Here is an 18,694-nt window from a genome sequence, read left to right on the forward strand (position 1 = left end):
GAGCGGGCTTCGCCCAAGACCGCATCAAGTGTGCAAGGGGGGGGGGGGGGGGGTTGGCTGATGAGCACACTTTGGAGCGTAAGTCCACATGAAGTGCGCCATTTGGGACAGGGCCTTATCCTTCCTCTTGCGCAAAGTGTGCGTATGTGCACTAGACTGCATCCAGTACGTTCGGAAATCCATTAGCGCTGGAGCTCTCCATGTTACAAAAAAACTTTAACTTGAGCAGGGAGTGCTCATGGGAGTTGTAGTTTCGTAGCGTCGCACAGCATACTGTTTATTATTTCACATGCTTTAAAGAAAACTACAATAAAAAATTATATTTAGCCTGTCAAGTTCTTTGTTAAACAAGGATGTTTTGTTTGGGTTTTATCAGGTTGAAACGAACTTAAAGGACAAATATTTATTAATAAATCTATTTATTTACTAGTAAATTTTGCCCCTATTTCCAAATTTGAAGTGTTATTTGAATAAAATATCTACCTCCAGCAATGTTTTGTCTGTGTGATCATTTTAGTTTAATTAGTTTCTTTTGTCTTGTGATTTTGTTGTTAATATGTTTGTATACTTTTGTTCATATTTCCATTAAAAAAATCAATAAATGTATAAAAATCTAAAAAAAAACGAGCATTACATTTCCATGGCATAAGCATAGTACAATAATTTACGATTTACTAAGAATCAAAGTCAACTTTATCATTGTTAATATTCTGAAATAAGACACTCTTAATAACGCTGCCTAGAAATGCGACCTCCGGAGGCTGCAGCCTTGGGATTGAGAAACGGCTTTGGTAACAGAAATTAATTATTAAAAAACACTTCAGTAAATCAACAACAAAAACACGTATAATTTGCTTAAATTGTGAATTGGGATTTATATATTAAAATCCGGTAAAGAAATCTGCAAACTAATTGAAAACGTTTTATCGGTAACCACAAATGATTGTGATTGGTCCACACTGACTATAGATGAGAAAGGAAACAAGTATCACATGGCGACGTTTTCTACGTACTACTAAATCTGTAATTTGCACAATTAATCAAGTTGCAACTACGACTATTATTTAAAAAAAAAAAGTAAATAATATTCACAATGTAAAAATAAAACAGGATTACTATTATTACCTGGCCCATCAGACCCGACTTCACAGGCGAGAAGCCCCGCCCATTTTGTCCATTGGTCTCTAGATGGACGCTCGTCATTCTTTCCCATCATGCTTTGTACCGCAGAGGCGGAAGTGTTTCAATTTTGTGCGCTTATTCAAAACAACTAAACAGTGCATCTGGGTGTTTGTGATGTTTGATATTTCTAAGCGCTTTTGTGTCGCTAAGCCTATCGGGGATAATGGGTAAGTCCGGAAATGTAAGTTTGTTTAGCTACTTTTCTGGCCCCCTCAGTGGATGTTTGTTTTATTAAAATCAATATTTGCCGCGTTGTTTGACCAGCCTAATGATATACATTATTAGATGTGGGAAAACCTGTTTTGTGTTTTTCAAACATTCAACACGTTAAATGCTAATGGATAGACTGCAGTGTTTATTTGCGTCATACATTCATGTGTTTGCCGCGTGCTAAACTCGTGGCATGCGTGATTTACAGCAGTGGTTCTCAAGCTGGGGGCAAATGCATGCATTAACTCAATAAGTTTTGATTGCACATGTTGTTTACAGCAATATGCATATATTAACTCAATGAAATGGAGCTTGTATACACAAAGGGGTCATTACAGACGTATACATGCATTAATTCTATGAAACATGCTTTGTATGCGTTTAAGCCATGAATTATAATCTCATGTACAGATGTTTGTCCATAAACAATTGTTCATGGTGCAATTGTTCGTTCATTACAGATGTGTGAATGTTTTTTACTATTAATTATATTTATTAGAGCAGCATGAATGCCCCAACAAGGAGGTGGATGGAGATGGGGGCGAATCATCCACCACAGGTTCGCCGGAGATGGACCGTAACCCTTCGCCTCCTCCAGAGGAAGATGAACCCAAGGCCAGTGAGGAGGCAGACGCCATTGGTGAGACGGTGTACAGCAAACACTGGCTCTTCAGCACCCTGACCCGCCTTATTCAGGTATACCATAACCGAGTCAACATATGGGAAGTTTTACAAGAAGAGATTAAATATTCTTGTAAGGCTGCTTTTATCTGATATGTTCTTTTGTTGATTTAGATGGTGTCAGATGAAGAACAGGAACAAAGTGACGCTTCAGTGGTTTTAACAGAAGAGCTGGAAGAAGACTTGTGTAAATTGTGGGACATGGCTATGGATAAGGTACATCGAAATCACATTTAACAATCCATATGCGTCATCTAGATGACATTATCATATGTGTGGACACAATGGATGTTTGTTTTAATCATGATCATTTGAATGCCACAGTCTTTGATCATCCATACAAATGTTTTTTGTTGTTTCTTTACATTTTTTTTTTTTCTCTAGGACGTGTCTGTTTTTCTACAAGAGTTCAAGGCTCCAGACATTTTATTGGGTGTAATTGCAAAGTCACGTAATCCACGTCTCACTGTAAGTCATTTTACCATGGTAACTGAACAGCTGTTCAATAAATAGATATCAGATTTCTCTTTGCCTTCCCTACGGCATATTTGACTACTCCGAATTTCTATTACAGGAAATCTGTGTTGGAATTCTGGGTAATATGGCTTGTTTCCATGATACGTGTCTATTGCTCAGTCAGAACGCCGACCTTGGGTATGACGCACACAGTTTTCATCCCCACTCTCAGATATACTGTACTTCATCTTAAACAGTTCCTTTTTTGTTCAGTTTATTTATTGACACACTACGTTCTTATATGGAGGACAAAATGTGACTTAACCAGTTAACTGACGCTGTCCTGTGAGCGGGACCCCTAAGTTTTACTTCAATATTTTTAATGTAAAGGTTAATCTATCACGACAAACTATATATTGTAGGAAAGGTCAGTGACTGTAGTTTTCATATTTCAAAACCTTTTAGCAGTAATAATAATGCAGTAACTGTAATTTATTCATTTGTGACAAGAGTAGGGCTGGGTATCGATTCAGATTTTCCAGATCGATTCCATTTCGATTCACAAGCTGTCAAATCGATTCGATTCTCGATTCAATTTTCGATTCCGGTTCTCGGGGGCAGTTTTTATACTCGATTCTCGATTCAACTCAATAAATATAGATTAAATACAAATACTATACTAATAAAAAGAACAGTGAACAGCAGGTTTCAAGTGGGTAATTAATTATTAAAATCGATGAAGCACCTGAAACCGCCATTTTAAGCACTGAATTAATGAATGACAGGCTTGCCTCTCGCTCCTTAGTAACCTTGCGCAAAGCAAAAAATAGGGGGACATCTAGTGAAGAAGACTAGTAATTCGATTAACGTTAATCTTTCGTTCAATGTTTACAGAAATAAATATGAAAGAAAAAAATAGATTCTGCTCTTTGAGAATCGATTCTGAATCGACCACATTTTAAAAAACGATTAATCGAAAAATCGATTTTTTTGCCCAGCCCTAGACAAGAGTGTGCAGCAATCCAACACAAACCTCAGTTTTTTGATAATTTTATGTATTAAAAATAATACTATATTGCATTTTTTATTTATTACAATTAAATGTAAACTGCTATAAAAAAGTAAAAAAAACATTAAATTGTCTTTTTTTAAAACAAGAACAAAATTAGTCTTCTAGACCAAAAAAATGCTGGAGTTATATTAATTTTAGAAGGTGTACACATCACCTTTCCACCACCCCCCCACTCAAAAAGGGCTGTGTCATTTAAAGGGTTAAGTCTAAATAAATAAAATGCATAACTAAATGTAGAAATATAGAAATAAATAAATTAATGAATGCATGAATAAATATTATAAGTATGAATAAATAAATACATTAATAAATACAGATATAATTTTATAAATGCAGAAAAAATAAGTAAATAGTTTATGCACAAATTAATAAATGCAGATATAAATAGGTAAATAAATAGAACGTTTTGTCAAGGTATCCACTTTTTTTACCATTTTTGTTATACTTACATTAATTTCTAAATGTATTCATGTATTTCTACATTTATTTATTAAGACTCAAGTCATTTTTGTCCTCCATACGTTTGCTCTTAAGGTTTTGGAGAAAAGCGTCTGTTAGTACATTTAAATACTTATGTGTCACTCAACACTCAAGCAGCTAAAATTAACCGCAAATCTATAGGTAATTTATAGGTAAGATTTTATCATCACGTCACCTAAAATATATGTGACCCGTGCCTATCAAAATGAGTCGGAATGAGTTTTAAATTTTTACATTCTTTATAAAAAAAAGTATTTAAGCGATGTATGATTTGTTGTAATCTGACAAAACATTACAGAGCTTTACCTGTTTGAAGTTGACAGTTGGCACACTCAAAGTCAAAAACAATACCATAGGAAAAATATATCTTTCTTTTATTGTTTGATTGACATTGAGACCGAACATTCACAGATGATAGGTCCTACCTGCGTGAATTATTGTCAAAATAGATATTTTTTAAATATATTTTAAATATAGCATGTGCACTTGCGTCTGTTCGTGCTTCGGATCTTATAGTCAGCGTAAGGAAAATCTTTCATGTCTTATTGCTTTTAACATCTCTTTTAACATCAATCAGGTCCCAAACTTTGTCTCTCTTAATAACTTTTTTAACATCAAGCAATTTCTGCACTTTATTGTCTAATTCCTGCATGTTTTTAAAAACTGAAACCAAAATGGCACGCATATGTGGATGGACTTGCACCTTTGTATAGGTTAAGCATTCAGGAAAGTGCACCTCTCAGAAAACATACAAATAAAGATAATTCTAGATGTTTATTTAGACCATTGAGATCGCTAGCTAGGCCGCTTAATGTACTTTTTTTTTATAAAAACCTCGGGTTCGACCAAAATCGGAGTTAATACTTTCATTTGCCTCTAGCTCAAAATTCTACTCATTTTGCCAGCACGAGTCAAATATAATCTTTATCTACACAAATATGTGTGTGTATATAGTAGACATGTTACAATATCAGATTTTCACTACATGGTTATCCTGGACAAAAAAAACCCTCACTATATTATCACAGTATCTATTGGATAGTTTTATAAAAAAAATTATAATATCAGCCAAATGTAGCAAAAAAAAGAGAAAAGAAAAACAACAAAATACACTCAGAAGTGAAGGGTGGGCAGAGTTTGTAACCATTGTGGTTCTTAAAAAGGATAGTTCATTAAAAAAATATTTTTATCATTTAGATCTGATTTCTATAGGAAAGTAATACTTTGGATGTGAATGGCATCTGTTTGGTTACGAACATATACTTTTGTGTTCAGCAGAACAATGAAATTCAGACAGGTTTGAAAGGGGGGTTAGTAAATGATGACAGCATTTTTGTTTTACAGTGAACTATACCTTTAAGGCAAACTTAGAAATGCATGCTGAATTATTTATTATTATAAATATGTATTAATATTATCATATATGAAGAATTAACACCATAATCCGTAATACTTGCGTTGGGTGAAATCACGGTTATTGGAAATCTGTAAATAGTACCACCTCTAGTATTGGGTTTTTAACCTAAAATGTAATGTAAGGAGTGAACAATACATTTCCATCATTATTATTTCTGTTAAGTTGTTTTTAATGCCAATAATTTTAAGTAATTCTGGTCTTCTTATACATGATTATTCATTTGTTTAACATATTGTCTCTATGTTTCAGTGCTGTATTACTGCTGTTGCTCGGTGACAATGATCCTCCTACATTACTGGAAACCTGCAGGTCAGACAAAAACTATCTTTGCGAAACTCAACGTACGTACTTAGTTTCTCGGAAAGCCGTAGTGTGACTTGCAACACTTTTTTTTTTAAGGCTCCTGCTAACTTGTGTGTCTCAGCCCGATGTCGCCCCTCTGTGGCTGGACAGAATACAGCAGCAACCAGCAGTGTGTAACAGTCTCGGTTTCATAATGAGCAGTTCAACAAACGGTCAGTGGTGTTTGTGACCCTTTGCTGCCACTTCTTCATTGTCTACCACCTATTAGAGCTGATGCCTATCTGTGTGTAATTCTCTGTCTATTCGTCTAGTGGATTTGTTGGTTAAGGTCGGGGAACTGGTGGATAAGCTCTTTGATGAGGATGAGGAGCTGATGAAGAGTTGGGTGTCTGCGCCCAGCGGGAGTGACCCGAATGAGGACGGACAGCAGGACATCGCTTCTTCTCTGCTTGAGGCGGCGACACAGCTTAGGTCAGTTATTAAAGTTAGGTCATGTGACCTGTCTGTCTGTCTGTTCAGGGTGTTTAGCAGGCCATTCCTCTGAGTGTTCCCATTGTATCAGATCTATGCTCACTGTGTGTGTGTGTGTGTGTGTGTGTGTGTGTGTGTGTGTGTGTGTGTGTGTGTGTGTGTGTGTGTTAGGTCAGAGAGTCCAGAGGGACTTGAAGTGTATCTTCATTCACTGCAGCTTCTAACAACAGTAGAAGAGGGCATGCAGGCCCTGGGTGAGATGTAAATCCTCTTTCAGACCATTTCTGTACCCCAAAAACCTTTTATGTATTTGCATGTAACATGTTCAGTTTAGATATCATAGGTTCTTATCGATATATATATACACACACAAGGATTTTAATGTTTACCTCCTAAACATATTCAAGAAATATCTTACCTAACCTAATAATAATAGTAAATTAAATTTATTCTGCATCTATAGTTTCCTTTTGCTAAATATATTGTTAGTGCGTTTTTCATAAAAAAAATCCTAATTTTAACTTTTGCATGTATTAATCAGCATAATTTATGCACCTTTATGTTATTTTTTTTGCAACAGGCACCTTTCTCAATGCTAATATTTGTGTAATATTTGTCTGTGCAGTTGGAGGATGTGGTAACGCCATCTGGGAGTTTTTGTGTAAGGTCGTGTGTGAGGACTTATGTCAGCCGGATGACCCTCCGCTCATTTTACATGAGCAAAAACCTCTCCTCGCCCCAGCGCTAGCGTTGTTGTCTGCGTTACACTCCGGCCTTCGCACAAATATAAGTAAGAAACAGACATTTATGCACCATTTCATGGCTTCAGCGTGTGCTGTGTGAGAGCCATTTTGCCAGTATATTTATTTTATGCGTTTGCTTAAACAGGTGCAGAATTAGTAGGAAGTGTTCTTCGTGTTCTGCGGTTCTATGCTGAATATCGTCAGAGTCGGACGGATGGTAATTCAGAACCGGAAAGGAAGGACGATAAAGAGGAAACGGATGTACAGCTCAAAGCTTTAGTCGAAAGCACAGCTGACTTTCTCTCTATTGTACTTATGGAAATACCTGAGGTGAGATCAGCATCTTAAGATTTAGAAAAAGTATACAAAGGAATAATGTCATGTGCAGTCGAATGTATAATGTTGTTCATCGCAAAACGTCTGTTTTCGTATATTTTGCTCTGTCTTGCTATATTTATATGAGGAGCGGCTGACTAGAGTGAATATGTAGGAATATCAGTTTCATTATACATAATTATACAAAATGTAATTGACAAATCAAAATTAAGTTTGGTATAATCGTAATAAAGATATTGTAAAAAGAGAGATATAGAATGAAATGGATGGATTAGAGCAGAGATGGGCAACTTCGGTCCTGGAGGGCCGGTGTCCTGCAGAGTTTAACTTCATCTTGCCTCAGCACACCTGCTTAAAAGTTTCTAGTATACCTAGTAAGACCTTAATTGCCTGCTTCAGGTGTGTTTAATTATGGTTGGAGCTCAACTCTGCGGTAAACCAGCCCTCCAGGACCGAAGTTGCCCATCCCTGGATTAGAGAGAGAAAGAAAGAAATTGATAGCACAAGATGGAGAGAGATATATAGATGCATTGATATAGACAGACGGAGAGAAAGAAGGATGGATAGACAGATGGATATATAGATAGAGATAGATGGATGGCTAGTTAGAGATTGTTGGATATATAAATAGAGAGAGATGGATGGATGGAGAGAGAGGGGGGATAGACGAGTGGACAGCTGTATAGACAGATGGATATATAGATAGAGAGAGGGGGTGGTAGACGAGTGGACAGCTGTATAGACAGATGGAAATAAAGAGAGAAAGAAGGATGGATAGACAGATGGATATATAGATAGAGATAGATGGATGGGTAGTTCGAGATTGTTGGATATATAAATAGAGAGAGAGGGGGGGATAGACGAGTGGACAGCTGTATTGACAGCTTGAGAGAAAGAAGGATGGATAGACAGATGGATATATAGATAGAGATAGATGGATGGGTAGTTAGAGATTGTTGGATATATAAATAGAGAGAGATAGATGGATGTAGAGAGAGGGGGGATAGACAAGTGGACAGCTGTATAGACAGATGATATATAAATATATAGATAGAGAGAGATGGATGGATGGATGGAGAGAGAGGGGGGGGTAGACGAGTGGACAGCTGTATAGACAGATGGAAATAAATAGAGAAAGAAGGATGGATAGACAGATGGATATATAGATAGAGATAGATGGATGGGTAGTTCGAGATTGTTGGATAAATAAATAGAGACAGATGGATGGATGGAGAGAGAGGGGGGATAGACGAGTGGACAGCTGTATAGACACATGGATATATAGATGTATAGATATAGATAGATGGATAGAGAGATGAATGGATGGAGGGAGGGAGAAAAAGAGGGGTAGGGTATGGACAGATGGAGGGAGAGAGGAGAGATAAATGGGTGGATAGACAGATGGATATATAGATAGAGATGGATGGATGAATGGTGAGTGAGTGAGTGAGTGAGTGAGTGAGTGAGTGAGTGAGTGAGTGAGTGAGTGAGTGAGTGAGTGAGTGAGAGAGTGAGAGAGTGAGAGAGTGAGAGAGTGAGAGAGTGAGAGAGTGAGAGAGAGAGAGATTGATGGCTGTATAGACAGATGGATGGATGTATGGATGGAGAGAGAGGAATGGATGGATAGATGTATAGATGGATATATAAATAGATAGATGCATAGAGAGATAGATGGGAGATGGAGGGATGCATGGTTAGAGCGAGAGAAATAAACGCATTCATTCATGTTTCACTCTGAAGATGCAATATTAATTTATACAAAGAAACATTAAAGATTATTAATGAAAACATTGTTCTTCCTTTACTCCTCAGGATCTCTTATCTTCATTAGTCAAGAAGGGACATTTGACAGAGAAAAATTGTATTTCTGCCGTCAGCGCTCTTCTACCGCAGTACACTTCAGTGGTATGTCCTACTATCTCTTGTCTTTTAGTGGTGTGTCTTGTGTGATTTTAAGTCTTCTCATTGTGTCTTCTCTACAGGTACAGCACATGGTGTCTCTGTTGTCAGAGGTGGAACCCAAACTGGCAGACAAGATAAAGAAGGACTTTTCCATTTCATCTGATACGTCAAGATGAACCAGGCCAAACATAACCGTCTTTTACAATAGATTTAGCTTTTATTGTAAATGGTCTACCTTTCAGTTATTTCTTCATTAAGTTGTTGTATTAAGTCCATGTTTATAGTCTCTGAAATTTCTATTTGGTGAACATTTTTAATAAATGTTTTGTACGTGGTTGCCATTTTCTAACATTAGTTGAAATGTATTTTATTTTGACCTACACCATGTTTATGCGTGTGTACACATACATATTTCCTCCTTAACGTAAATCTTACTCGAAGCTTTCAGGCCCATTTAAAAAAAAAATCTCATAATGATCATAAACATGCTCTCATGTTTGTTTGTTTTTGCACATTCGCCTGTCTACACTTCAGAGTTTACTGACGTCGTTACATCAGGTGGCCCTTAAACGCGCGCCACGTCCAGCCTGTGATGCCCCCCCCTCATTTGCTTTCCAAATGTCCTGTTCCTCCACGATGGCTAGAAACGGAGAGCCTAACGCGTCCTGTTGCGCGTGACGCCAGCAGGAATATAACAGCTCTTTAATTAAGAGTTGGGATTGATATGTAGAGCATGTTGCATTCTTATGGAAATGCAGAGTGTAGGAGGACCTGAGAGAGACACGGGTTGCAGCTCTCCTAGGCAGGGAGGGGAATGGAAAGATGGCGACTAATTTTAGCCTCGTTTGCGTGATTAGAAACCACAGGCATAATGTTTTTATTTATTTTGAGGAGGTCTAGGACTATAAAATGTAGAAAAAAATTGCTAAACGCTTTGAAGAACATCTGGGAATAGCTGGGAAAACCCAACAAAAATGTTAGTGATTAATATATTTTTAGTGATTTCCTGTTTTCTATATAAACACATCCTACACAATGTAAAGAACTGTAAAATTTAATCTTGATATCTTTAATATTGACTGAGTAAGGTCATGTCAAAAATTAAAATGAAACTACGATGCTCCAACATCTCATTATTAGATTTTAAGACTTTAACCGGACAGGGTCACATCAGTGCCTAAAAAACTGTTCATTTCAAAAGGGGCAATATCAAATCTACCTTTTCCATGTTTAAGTGCTATAACTGGGTTCCCTGTGCTTCTGTCAACCTAGAAAACGTAGATAAGCAACCCAAATGGTCATTGGCAAACTTAAGATGGGCCTGGACATGTGCTGGTTTAAGACATGTGGAGGTGTACAATTTTGTCTCTAGTGTCTTTAGACAGCTCTTTGGTCTTGGCCATGTTAGTAGTTGGATTCTTACTGGTTTTATTGGGTGGACAGGTGTCTTTATGCAGCAAACGACCTCAAACAGATGCATCTAATTTAGGATAATAAATGGATTGGAGATGGACATTTTAAAGGCAGACTGGCTGTTTCTCAATTCCAAGAACACAAAGAACGGACTTGCGTTCTCGTGGAGATCGGTCTTGCTAGGTGACCTTGGAAGAACGAACTCAAAAGTTCGCGAGAACACACTTGTGAGAACTGAGATGTGTGCGATCTTCCTGTTGGTCACCTGACCTCCCCAGATTTCAGCACGCAAATCTGCACTCGATGCATCCTCGATATCAAGAAGACATCTGGGTATTTTCATGCGTGCTCTGTACTTGTGTTCTTGAGCATTGGAATTGAACTTCAACTGTTTATGATGACGTAGAGCGAGAACACAAGGACTCAAAATCACTGAAGAACGCATATTGAGAAACAGCCTAACATTTCTTTGTGGTTCAGAATTCTATCTCATAGACAGGTGTTCAAATACTTTTTTGCAGCTGTATCATACAAATAATTAATAAAAAAATCATACATTGTGATTTCTGGAATTTTTTTTAGATTATGTCTCTCAAAGGGGACAATATCAGACCCCTCCATGATTTCTAAGTAGGAGAACTTGCAAAATAGCACGGTATTCAAATACTTATTTTCCTCACTGTATATGAATTTTAATAACATATGTGACATTATAATTACAAATGATTAAACCAAAAGTGTGTTTAACATTCTTAACAACCGAAAGTAAAAGTGTTTTCTTCACAGAAGGTATGCATTCGTTAAAAATGAGTAAATCAAATATTTCAAATCAATATTTAATGTTCCTGAGGTAAATAGCTGTGTAATAAGTGGGATAATGTACAGGCAGCCGGTTGTTATCATAAAATAAGCCCATTCAGTGATACAAGACCCTCCGATTAGCATCGAATACTGATTGGACTGCGATAACAACCGGCTGCCTGTACATTATCCCACAAATATTTGGCGTCAAATATGGACAAACCCAACAGTAGGGTTATGTCAACCCAAATGCTCCGTAGTTTCTACCTACAGATGACAACCCATCTTAGGGTTATTTATGACCCAACAGTTGGGTTTTTCCACATTTGAGCCAACTGAGAGTACCCTAGGGGAGGAAGCAAAAGGGAACTGAACACTGTTGACCGAGTTGGAAGAAGAACTGTAAACATGATGCTCAGCTGGCCATCATCTCACTGATGTCTGACCTAATTATACTCAACACATCACATGCTGTCAGCTTAAGTGGCATCTTTTCGATCAATTGAAATTCTTGCCGAACAGACGACTGGATCAGGTAAGAACAAAACAATACACCTCATTAAAAATCAATGAGGCTCCGCAGAGATCTTTGGAGAAGCTGCCAATCACGTGACACACGTAACCACATGTCTGTATTGTGCTCTCTGGCACGTAGCTCCTTCTTTTCACTCGTACTCTCAGCTGCCTGTATGGTCAAAGCTCATTAAGGTTTGTGTAGCTGCCTCTCATCAGATGCTGCTGTTTATCTTTTCTGTCAACAGTTGCACAATGAATCTTTCCAATTTCACGTACCACACTGTTTCCTCCTGTTTTCCCAAAATAACCTGAAGATGGTCTGTTCTGAACTTTTAGTTCACCCTTATTCTCAGTAAACCAATTTATCCAAAGCAACTTGGATAAACCTGGGTTTGAACCCATGACCTTTTGCACTGCTAATGCAATGCTCTACACCACTGAGTAATATAAATATGAAATAAATATGCTTTCTGAATTTGTACGATAACTTTTTTTAGTTCATTTATTGTGTTCCAGAGAAAACACAGAATGTAGTTTGGAACAAGACTATAAATAATTTCTCTCTTTCTGTTTGCATACAAGCCTGTTTATATTGTACCTGATTGGCAAGATAAGAAATGTAAAGAAGGCGGAGTCTCTTTAGGAAGTATTCAGCTTCATTTTGATGTCTATCAGTAATGACAGCACACCTGTATGAACGGAAACGGGCTTCAATGAACTCGCAACCCTCCAGCTTTTTAAAAGTCAGAGCTGAGTGATCTCTTGGCCCGAAACTGACAGCTATTTAAATAGCAGCGTTTTAAATAGAGTGAATTTGTGGCGCTCGTATAGCCGCAGGTTGTTTGCAGTTTTGTGTAGTCAGGGCTTATATGATTGTGTATATGCCTCTGCCCGTGTTAACTGATAGCATATGTTTTGTGTTTGTTCTGTACTGTCACAGGTGGAGCTGTTAAAACAACAATGTTGTGCGTACATGAAATGAATAAGACCACATATGACTCAATGTTCATACAGTGAAAAGCAATAACTAAAGATGTCGTGTACCTGCGTATGCATGTACAGTATTTGTGTGTGTCAGTGTGAGGAGTTTCAGTCAAACATTTAATCAAACCTTTTCAGTATAATGCATCTAGGTAAGGATATCTAACAAGAAAAGTAAAACAAACTTTTTATATGTAATATCATAAAGTTTTTTATGTTAATGCATTAAACTACTAAATATTTTGAATTGCTTATTATGTCACATCCAAGGCTTGTGTTGCTAATGTTAGAACCATATAGAGACCTGAAAAGCTCATTTATAATTCAAAGCAACACGTATAACAGATGCTGTGCTTGAAGTTATCGAAAATTTGAGCTGAATAGTTGGATAGCACATTTTACAGCAAAGGTTTATGTAAGGGATGCACCGATATATCAGCCTATAATTTGTATCAGCAGATCAAAGCAATTTTGTTCATTATCGGCCATCGGTTAATGATTAGGGCAGATTATATTAAAACAATTAAAATGTGCTTGGAGTTATCGAAAGGTTGAGCCGAGCAGTTCAATGACACATTTTACAGGAAGGTTAATGTTAGGGATGCACAGAAATATCGTCCTATAATCGTCATCGGCTGATAAAACCTTTTTTTTTTCATTATCTGACATTGGTTGATGATCAGGGCAGATTATATTTAGGCAACCCTTTCAACTTTTCAAACTTCAGAGCTGAGTTAAAATCGGACATCGGCAGATGATCAAGGCAGATTTTATTGAGGCAATTAAAATGTGTTTAAAGTTATCAAAATGTTTCGCAGAAAAGTTGGATTGCACATTTTACAGCATGGTTACTGTTGGAGATGCACCGAAATATTGGCCTATAATCGGTATTGGCAGATAAAAGCAATTTTTCATTATCTGACATTGGCCGATGATCAGGGCAGATTATATAGGTATAAACTGAGCCAAACAGTTGAATCACACATTTTACAGGAAGGTTAACTTTAAGGATGCACCGATATATCGTCTTATAATCAACATTCGCAAACAAAACCATTTTTTTTCATTATCTGACATCGGCAGATGATCAGGGATGATTATATTAAGGCAACCCTTTCAACTTTCAAATGTCAGAGCTAATTTCTCATTTTACAGGAAGGTTAATGTTAGGGATGCCCCCATTTATCGGCCTATAATCCGTATCGGCAGATAAAAGCAATGTTTTCATTGTTGGACTTTGGCAGATGATCAGGGCAGATTTTCTTGAGGCAATTACAATGTGCTCGAAGTTTTCGAAACGTTTAGCCGAATAGTTGGATTGCACATTTATGTTTATGATAGAGATACACCGATATATCGGCCTATAATCTGTATTGGCAGATACATGCAATTTTCCCATTATTAGACATTGGCTGAAGATCAAGGCAGATTATATTACGACAATTAAAATGTGCTTGAAGTTATAAAAATTTTTTAGTGGAACAGTTGGATAGCACATTTAACAGGAAGATTCATGTATGGGATGCACCGATATATCGGCCTATAATCACTATCAGCAGAATATTAGACATTGCCAGAGGATCAGGGCAGATTTTATTGAGGCATATAAAATGTGTTTAAAGTCATTTAAAAGTTTAGCCAAAGAGTTGGATTGCACTTTTTACAGCAAGGTTTATGTTAGGGATGCACCGATATATCAGCCTATAATCGGTATCAGCAGATAAAAGCAATTTTTTTCTTTATCATACATTGGAAAATAGTCAGCGCAGATTATATTAAGGCAATTAAAATGTGCCTGAAATTGTCGAAAAGTATTTCTGAACAGTTGGATTGCGCATTTTACAGGAAGATTCGTGTTGGGGATGCACAATATATCCTAAAAGTTGGTATTGGCAGATCGGTTGATTGTTTAAAAACAGAATTATATTAAGGCAATTAAAACTGGGTGTAAAAACGCATCAGAATTCATACTGTGAGATTAATTGGAATTGGGTGACAATGACAACTAGGATTCACAATATATAATTTAAAACAAGGAGTAAAAAGCTGTCGGTCTGTGTTGTAGTCGAGTGAGAGTCAAGACCGAGTCCAGATAAAGCTGGTCTTGACTTGGACTCGGCACTCTTGGATTTAAGTTTGACTCGGCTACTACTGTCGGTATCGGCAAAGAAATTTTGTATAGGTGCATAGTTACATTAAACCCTTTTCATGCGTTATAAAATCAGTAGCAACCAGATTTTATTCCAGCTGCGTATTATGAAGATGTACACTGTAAAGGAAATGTGATCAAAACATAACATCAGTATGATGAATGTAAACCACTGTGTTTGTTTGGTGTAACCCTAAGTGGTTTATTAGATGTCCTTATTTGCACTGTGAGATTGGTATCATTACTGAGATTATGTCGTATGTGTAAATCCTGATTGAAATGAGCAGAACTGGGCCGGGTTATCAGCGAGGGGTCTGTCTAGGTAGGACAAACACTGTACTGTATATTCTCATCGCCACCTGCTAAAAGCACACACACTTGGTCTTCAGTTACTCTATTACAAACTGTTCTTGTTCAGATAAGCGGATTGTGATGATCCGCCTCACAAATATTTTCCACGAACCCGTTCTTGAATGCATAGTTTGAAGCAACTGTACCTTTTTGCTGATGTGTTATGCAGTCTGTAAAGTGCACTGCTAATATTGGTGAAATGTTGTCCTAAAATAAATGACTGTTAAGAGAGTCTATGTCAATTGTGTTAATAGTTTTAATTTCAATTTAGATTTTGGGGTGAAATGTGTTTCTGTGCGCTTCATCCACAGAAATATTGCCTGTTGTGTTTAGACCTCTCCTAGATGTGATCTGTAATGTGCGGGTTCATAATGAGATGAGTGTGTACCGTTCCTCATTCGTGATGAGAGCCTCTTCAGAACGCAATGCACAAAAAGAACCAGAGCCTGCATAATGTAAGCCAAGCCTGCCTTTAATTAACACTGAGCTCTCTTTTTGTGTGGAGAGAGAGAGAGAGAGAGAGAGAGAGAGAGAGAGAGAGAGAGAGAGAGAGAGAGAGAGAGACTGACTCATCATAATGCTTAAATATTGATTCCTTCATAAATTTGCTTCATCTAAGCAACCTAGATTCACAGATTTGGGTATCTTGAGCATCTCCAAGCTCCCAACCATACATACATCACTGTTAGCAATAATAATCAAGTCAATCAACCCCCATTGTGAATATGAACCTTTGGAGAGCTCAGGAAGCACCTTTAAAGGAAATGTGTTTAAGTGCATGTGTACAATGTAATGTACAGGTTTCGCAAGTCAAATTGTCAAAGCAAACAGATGAAAATATTGATCAAAGCCATATTAGACTGTGACATTGTACTGTACTGGATGTCTTTTCCAGATCCCTGGAGCACATGGCTTTGATCTTGCAGACCTCCCCGGCCCGTCCTATCTATAGGCCTGTCCTGTTGATGGCTGTTTGTTTACCTTCCACCAGGTGGATTTTCTGAGCGTTTCTAGTTTGCATGCTGCCCACACACCTCTAACATTAATAAATATAAGACATTGTAGCTTTTGGATGTATTAAAAATGTAATATATAAAGAGTGCATATTAGTACCTCAAAGGTTCATAATTTGGTACCAAGTGTATACACATCTGCACCTAAATGGTACATATTTGGATCTTTTTAAATGGTACTGCCACAGTGACAGCTAGGGACCATTTTTCTGACAGTGTGCTCTTCATTCTTTCTCATTCATGTTACTCATCACAGGAAGTGTCCGTCACCACTGCTATCACAAGCATGTGTAGATTCTGGGACTCTGTAAATGGTACCACTCCAAAGCCACGTGATATACACTGTCAGAAAAAATGTAGAAAGTTGTTCCTTTTTCTGTCGCTGGGGTGGTACCCTAAAAGGTACCTTTATGGGTATAAAACACATTGAAATGTTTTACCTTATGGGGTACAATATTATACCGTATGGACCAATTGTGAACCTTAAGGAACAATTTTGTACCAGTTAAATTTTAGGGGTAAAAAACAGTTAACTGTACCTTTAAAGGTACAAAATAGATCCTTAAGGAACAGTAATGTACTCCAAAATGTACAACATTGTATTATGTTTATATACCTGTAAAGGTACAAAACGGTACCTTAGGGTACCACCCCAGTGACAAAAAAGGTACAGTTTTGTACCTTTTTTTCTGACAGTGTATACTGACCTTGTGTGATGGCAACATGTGACTCAAACCCCAAGATGAGGAATGGAAAGTTCACAACTCTTACAATTCCACAAATAGGCAAACTGGTAAGTAAAGCTGAAATGTATAAAAACTAACTAACCCTACGAAGTGCCCAAATGGTGCAAGATCGTCCTCTTGGGTAATTTCATCCTAATTTAAACATGACCCCTGGGTGTGCCACAAATCTTACATGGCACTAAAGTAAGACAGGGAGGCAAAAACATCCTGCTGGTTGACCTTCTGCTCAAAGCCGCCAGATGAAGTCCATGGGTTGACTGTGGATAAAATATCACTTAGAGAAAGTGCCGAATTGAATCCTCTTAAAACACATCTATCAACACTCCAGATTAATCAAGGCCAGTAATATATGTTTAGTATTTGTGAATATATATATAGTTTAGTATGTGATTAAAAGAGTATTTACATGGCACTTAACATCACTGCTCAATGGTAAACTTATTTAATTTTGTGAATGTTAAACTATTAAATATACAAAATACTGTATATTTTCACAATACAGCCCATTAAGAATAATGATTTACATTACATTTTACTAAATCTTTACTTTTAAAGTACCCTAATCATAATTATGATGTTTATGGTAAAATAGCAGGTTGCATTATGTTTTATTTGAAGCATATTTTATAAAAAAAAATTGTTTGATTCTGTTTGATTCAACAATATTAAGTATTTGCAAAGATATTTGTATAAAAAAAATCATTAAATAGTGTTTGGCCATGAGGACTCAGTATTGCAATTCACTGCTCAATGCAAAGTCCCACATTAGCATTGAGTATGTGAGGCCAGTCTGTATAATGAATGTAACCATTGGGTTTTCAGGCACAATATTGACAGTATTATGGTGTCATGTTACATTTAAAAGTAATAATTGCTGTGGTTGTGTTAATGTAAGATAGAGACTTTATTAAAATGTGATAATGCAATTGATCAGTGACATATTAATCTAGTTGTGATATGGTAAACAAATAGCTCAGATATTTATATTGTTTTAGTCCCTTTAGACCAAATTTAATTTTACCAAATTAATATCCGGACACTCAAGTTTTATATCCATATAAAGAAAATACGTTTTTGCAAGCTTATTGCACCTTGGGCACAAAAAGTTATTTGGTTAACCATAAGTGGTTCTTCTGTGACAAACCATTTATTAGCATGTTTATTTTAAAAGAGTGCATTAATATGTTTTCATCAAAATCTTACATCTGTCATATCTCTCTTTTCATCATACAGTACAGATTTCAGGGAAGAATTTCTGGACTTCTGTGGACGTTGGTGTTTGAACTCTCTTTACGCACTGATCTTATTGTCAGAGAAAATATGTAAAGGTATATTCCTCTGATATGAATATCCCCATGACGTGCGCGAAGCTGCTCATTTTCCATTTGCTGTCAGGAGAAAGATTAACAGCCGTCAGTCCACCCCTGCCTCCCCCTCGTTCGCTTCTCATAAATAGCAAAGCGCGCTGTGT

The 18,694-nt window shown here is 37.0% G+C and overlaps 1 protein-coding gene across 2 annotated transcripts; it reads left to right on the forward strand.

Annotated features, from left to right (window-relative positions):
- The first annotated feature begins 1,212 nt into the window (after positions 1-1,212).
- Positions 1,213-9,588, forward strand: saal1 (serum amyloid A-like 1). Of its 2 annotated transcripts, none has more exons than XM_065291509.2 (13): positions 1,213-1,349; positions 1,892-2,088; positions 2,188-2,289; positions 2,458-2,541; positions 2,648-2,727; positions 5,748-5,807; positions 5,898-6,013; positions 6,113-6,272; positions 6,444-6,526; positions 6,898-7,062; positions 7,161-7,345; positions 9,164-9,256; positions 9,334-9,588. In XM_065291509.2, the coding sequence occupies exons 1-13, from the start codon at positions 1,346-1,348 to the stop codon at positions 9,427-9,429; spliced, it is 1,425 nt and encodes a 474-aa protein (XP_065147581.1). In that variant the 5' UTR covers positions 1,213-1,345; the 3' UTR covers positions 9,430-9,588. The 2 variants fall into 2 exon arrangements, with proteins under 2 accessions (XP_065147581.1, XP_065147582.1); XM_065291510.2 differs by having other exon boundaries at positions 1,229-1,363.
- Positions 9,589-18,694: the final 9,106 nt, after the last annotated feature.

The sequence above is a fragment of the Paramisgurnus dabryanus genome, chromosome 23, assembly GCF_030506205.2.
Source record: "Paramisgurnus dabryanus chromosome 23, PD_genome_1.1, whole genome shotgun sequence".
Classification (NCBI taxonomy): domain Eukaryota; kingdom Metazoa; phylum Chordata; class Actinopteri; order Cypriniformes; family Cobitidae; genus Paramisgurnus; species Paramisgurnus dabryanus.

What these genes read in the sequence shown, in the direction of transcription:
- saal1 (XM_065291509.2), top strand. An exon ending in CACGTAATCCACGTCTCACT is followed by an intron (nt 2,542 to 2,647) that starts GTAAGTCATTTT and finishes TTTCTATTACAG; the next exon opens with GAAATCTGTGTTGGAATTCT. An exon ending in TACTTATGGAAATACCTGAG is followed by an intron (nt 7,346 to 9,163) that starts GTGAGATCAGCA and finishes TTTACTCCTCAG; the next exon opens with GATCTCTTATCTTCATTAGT.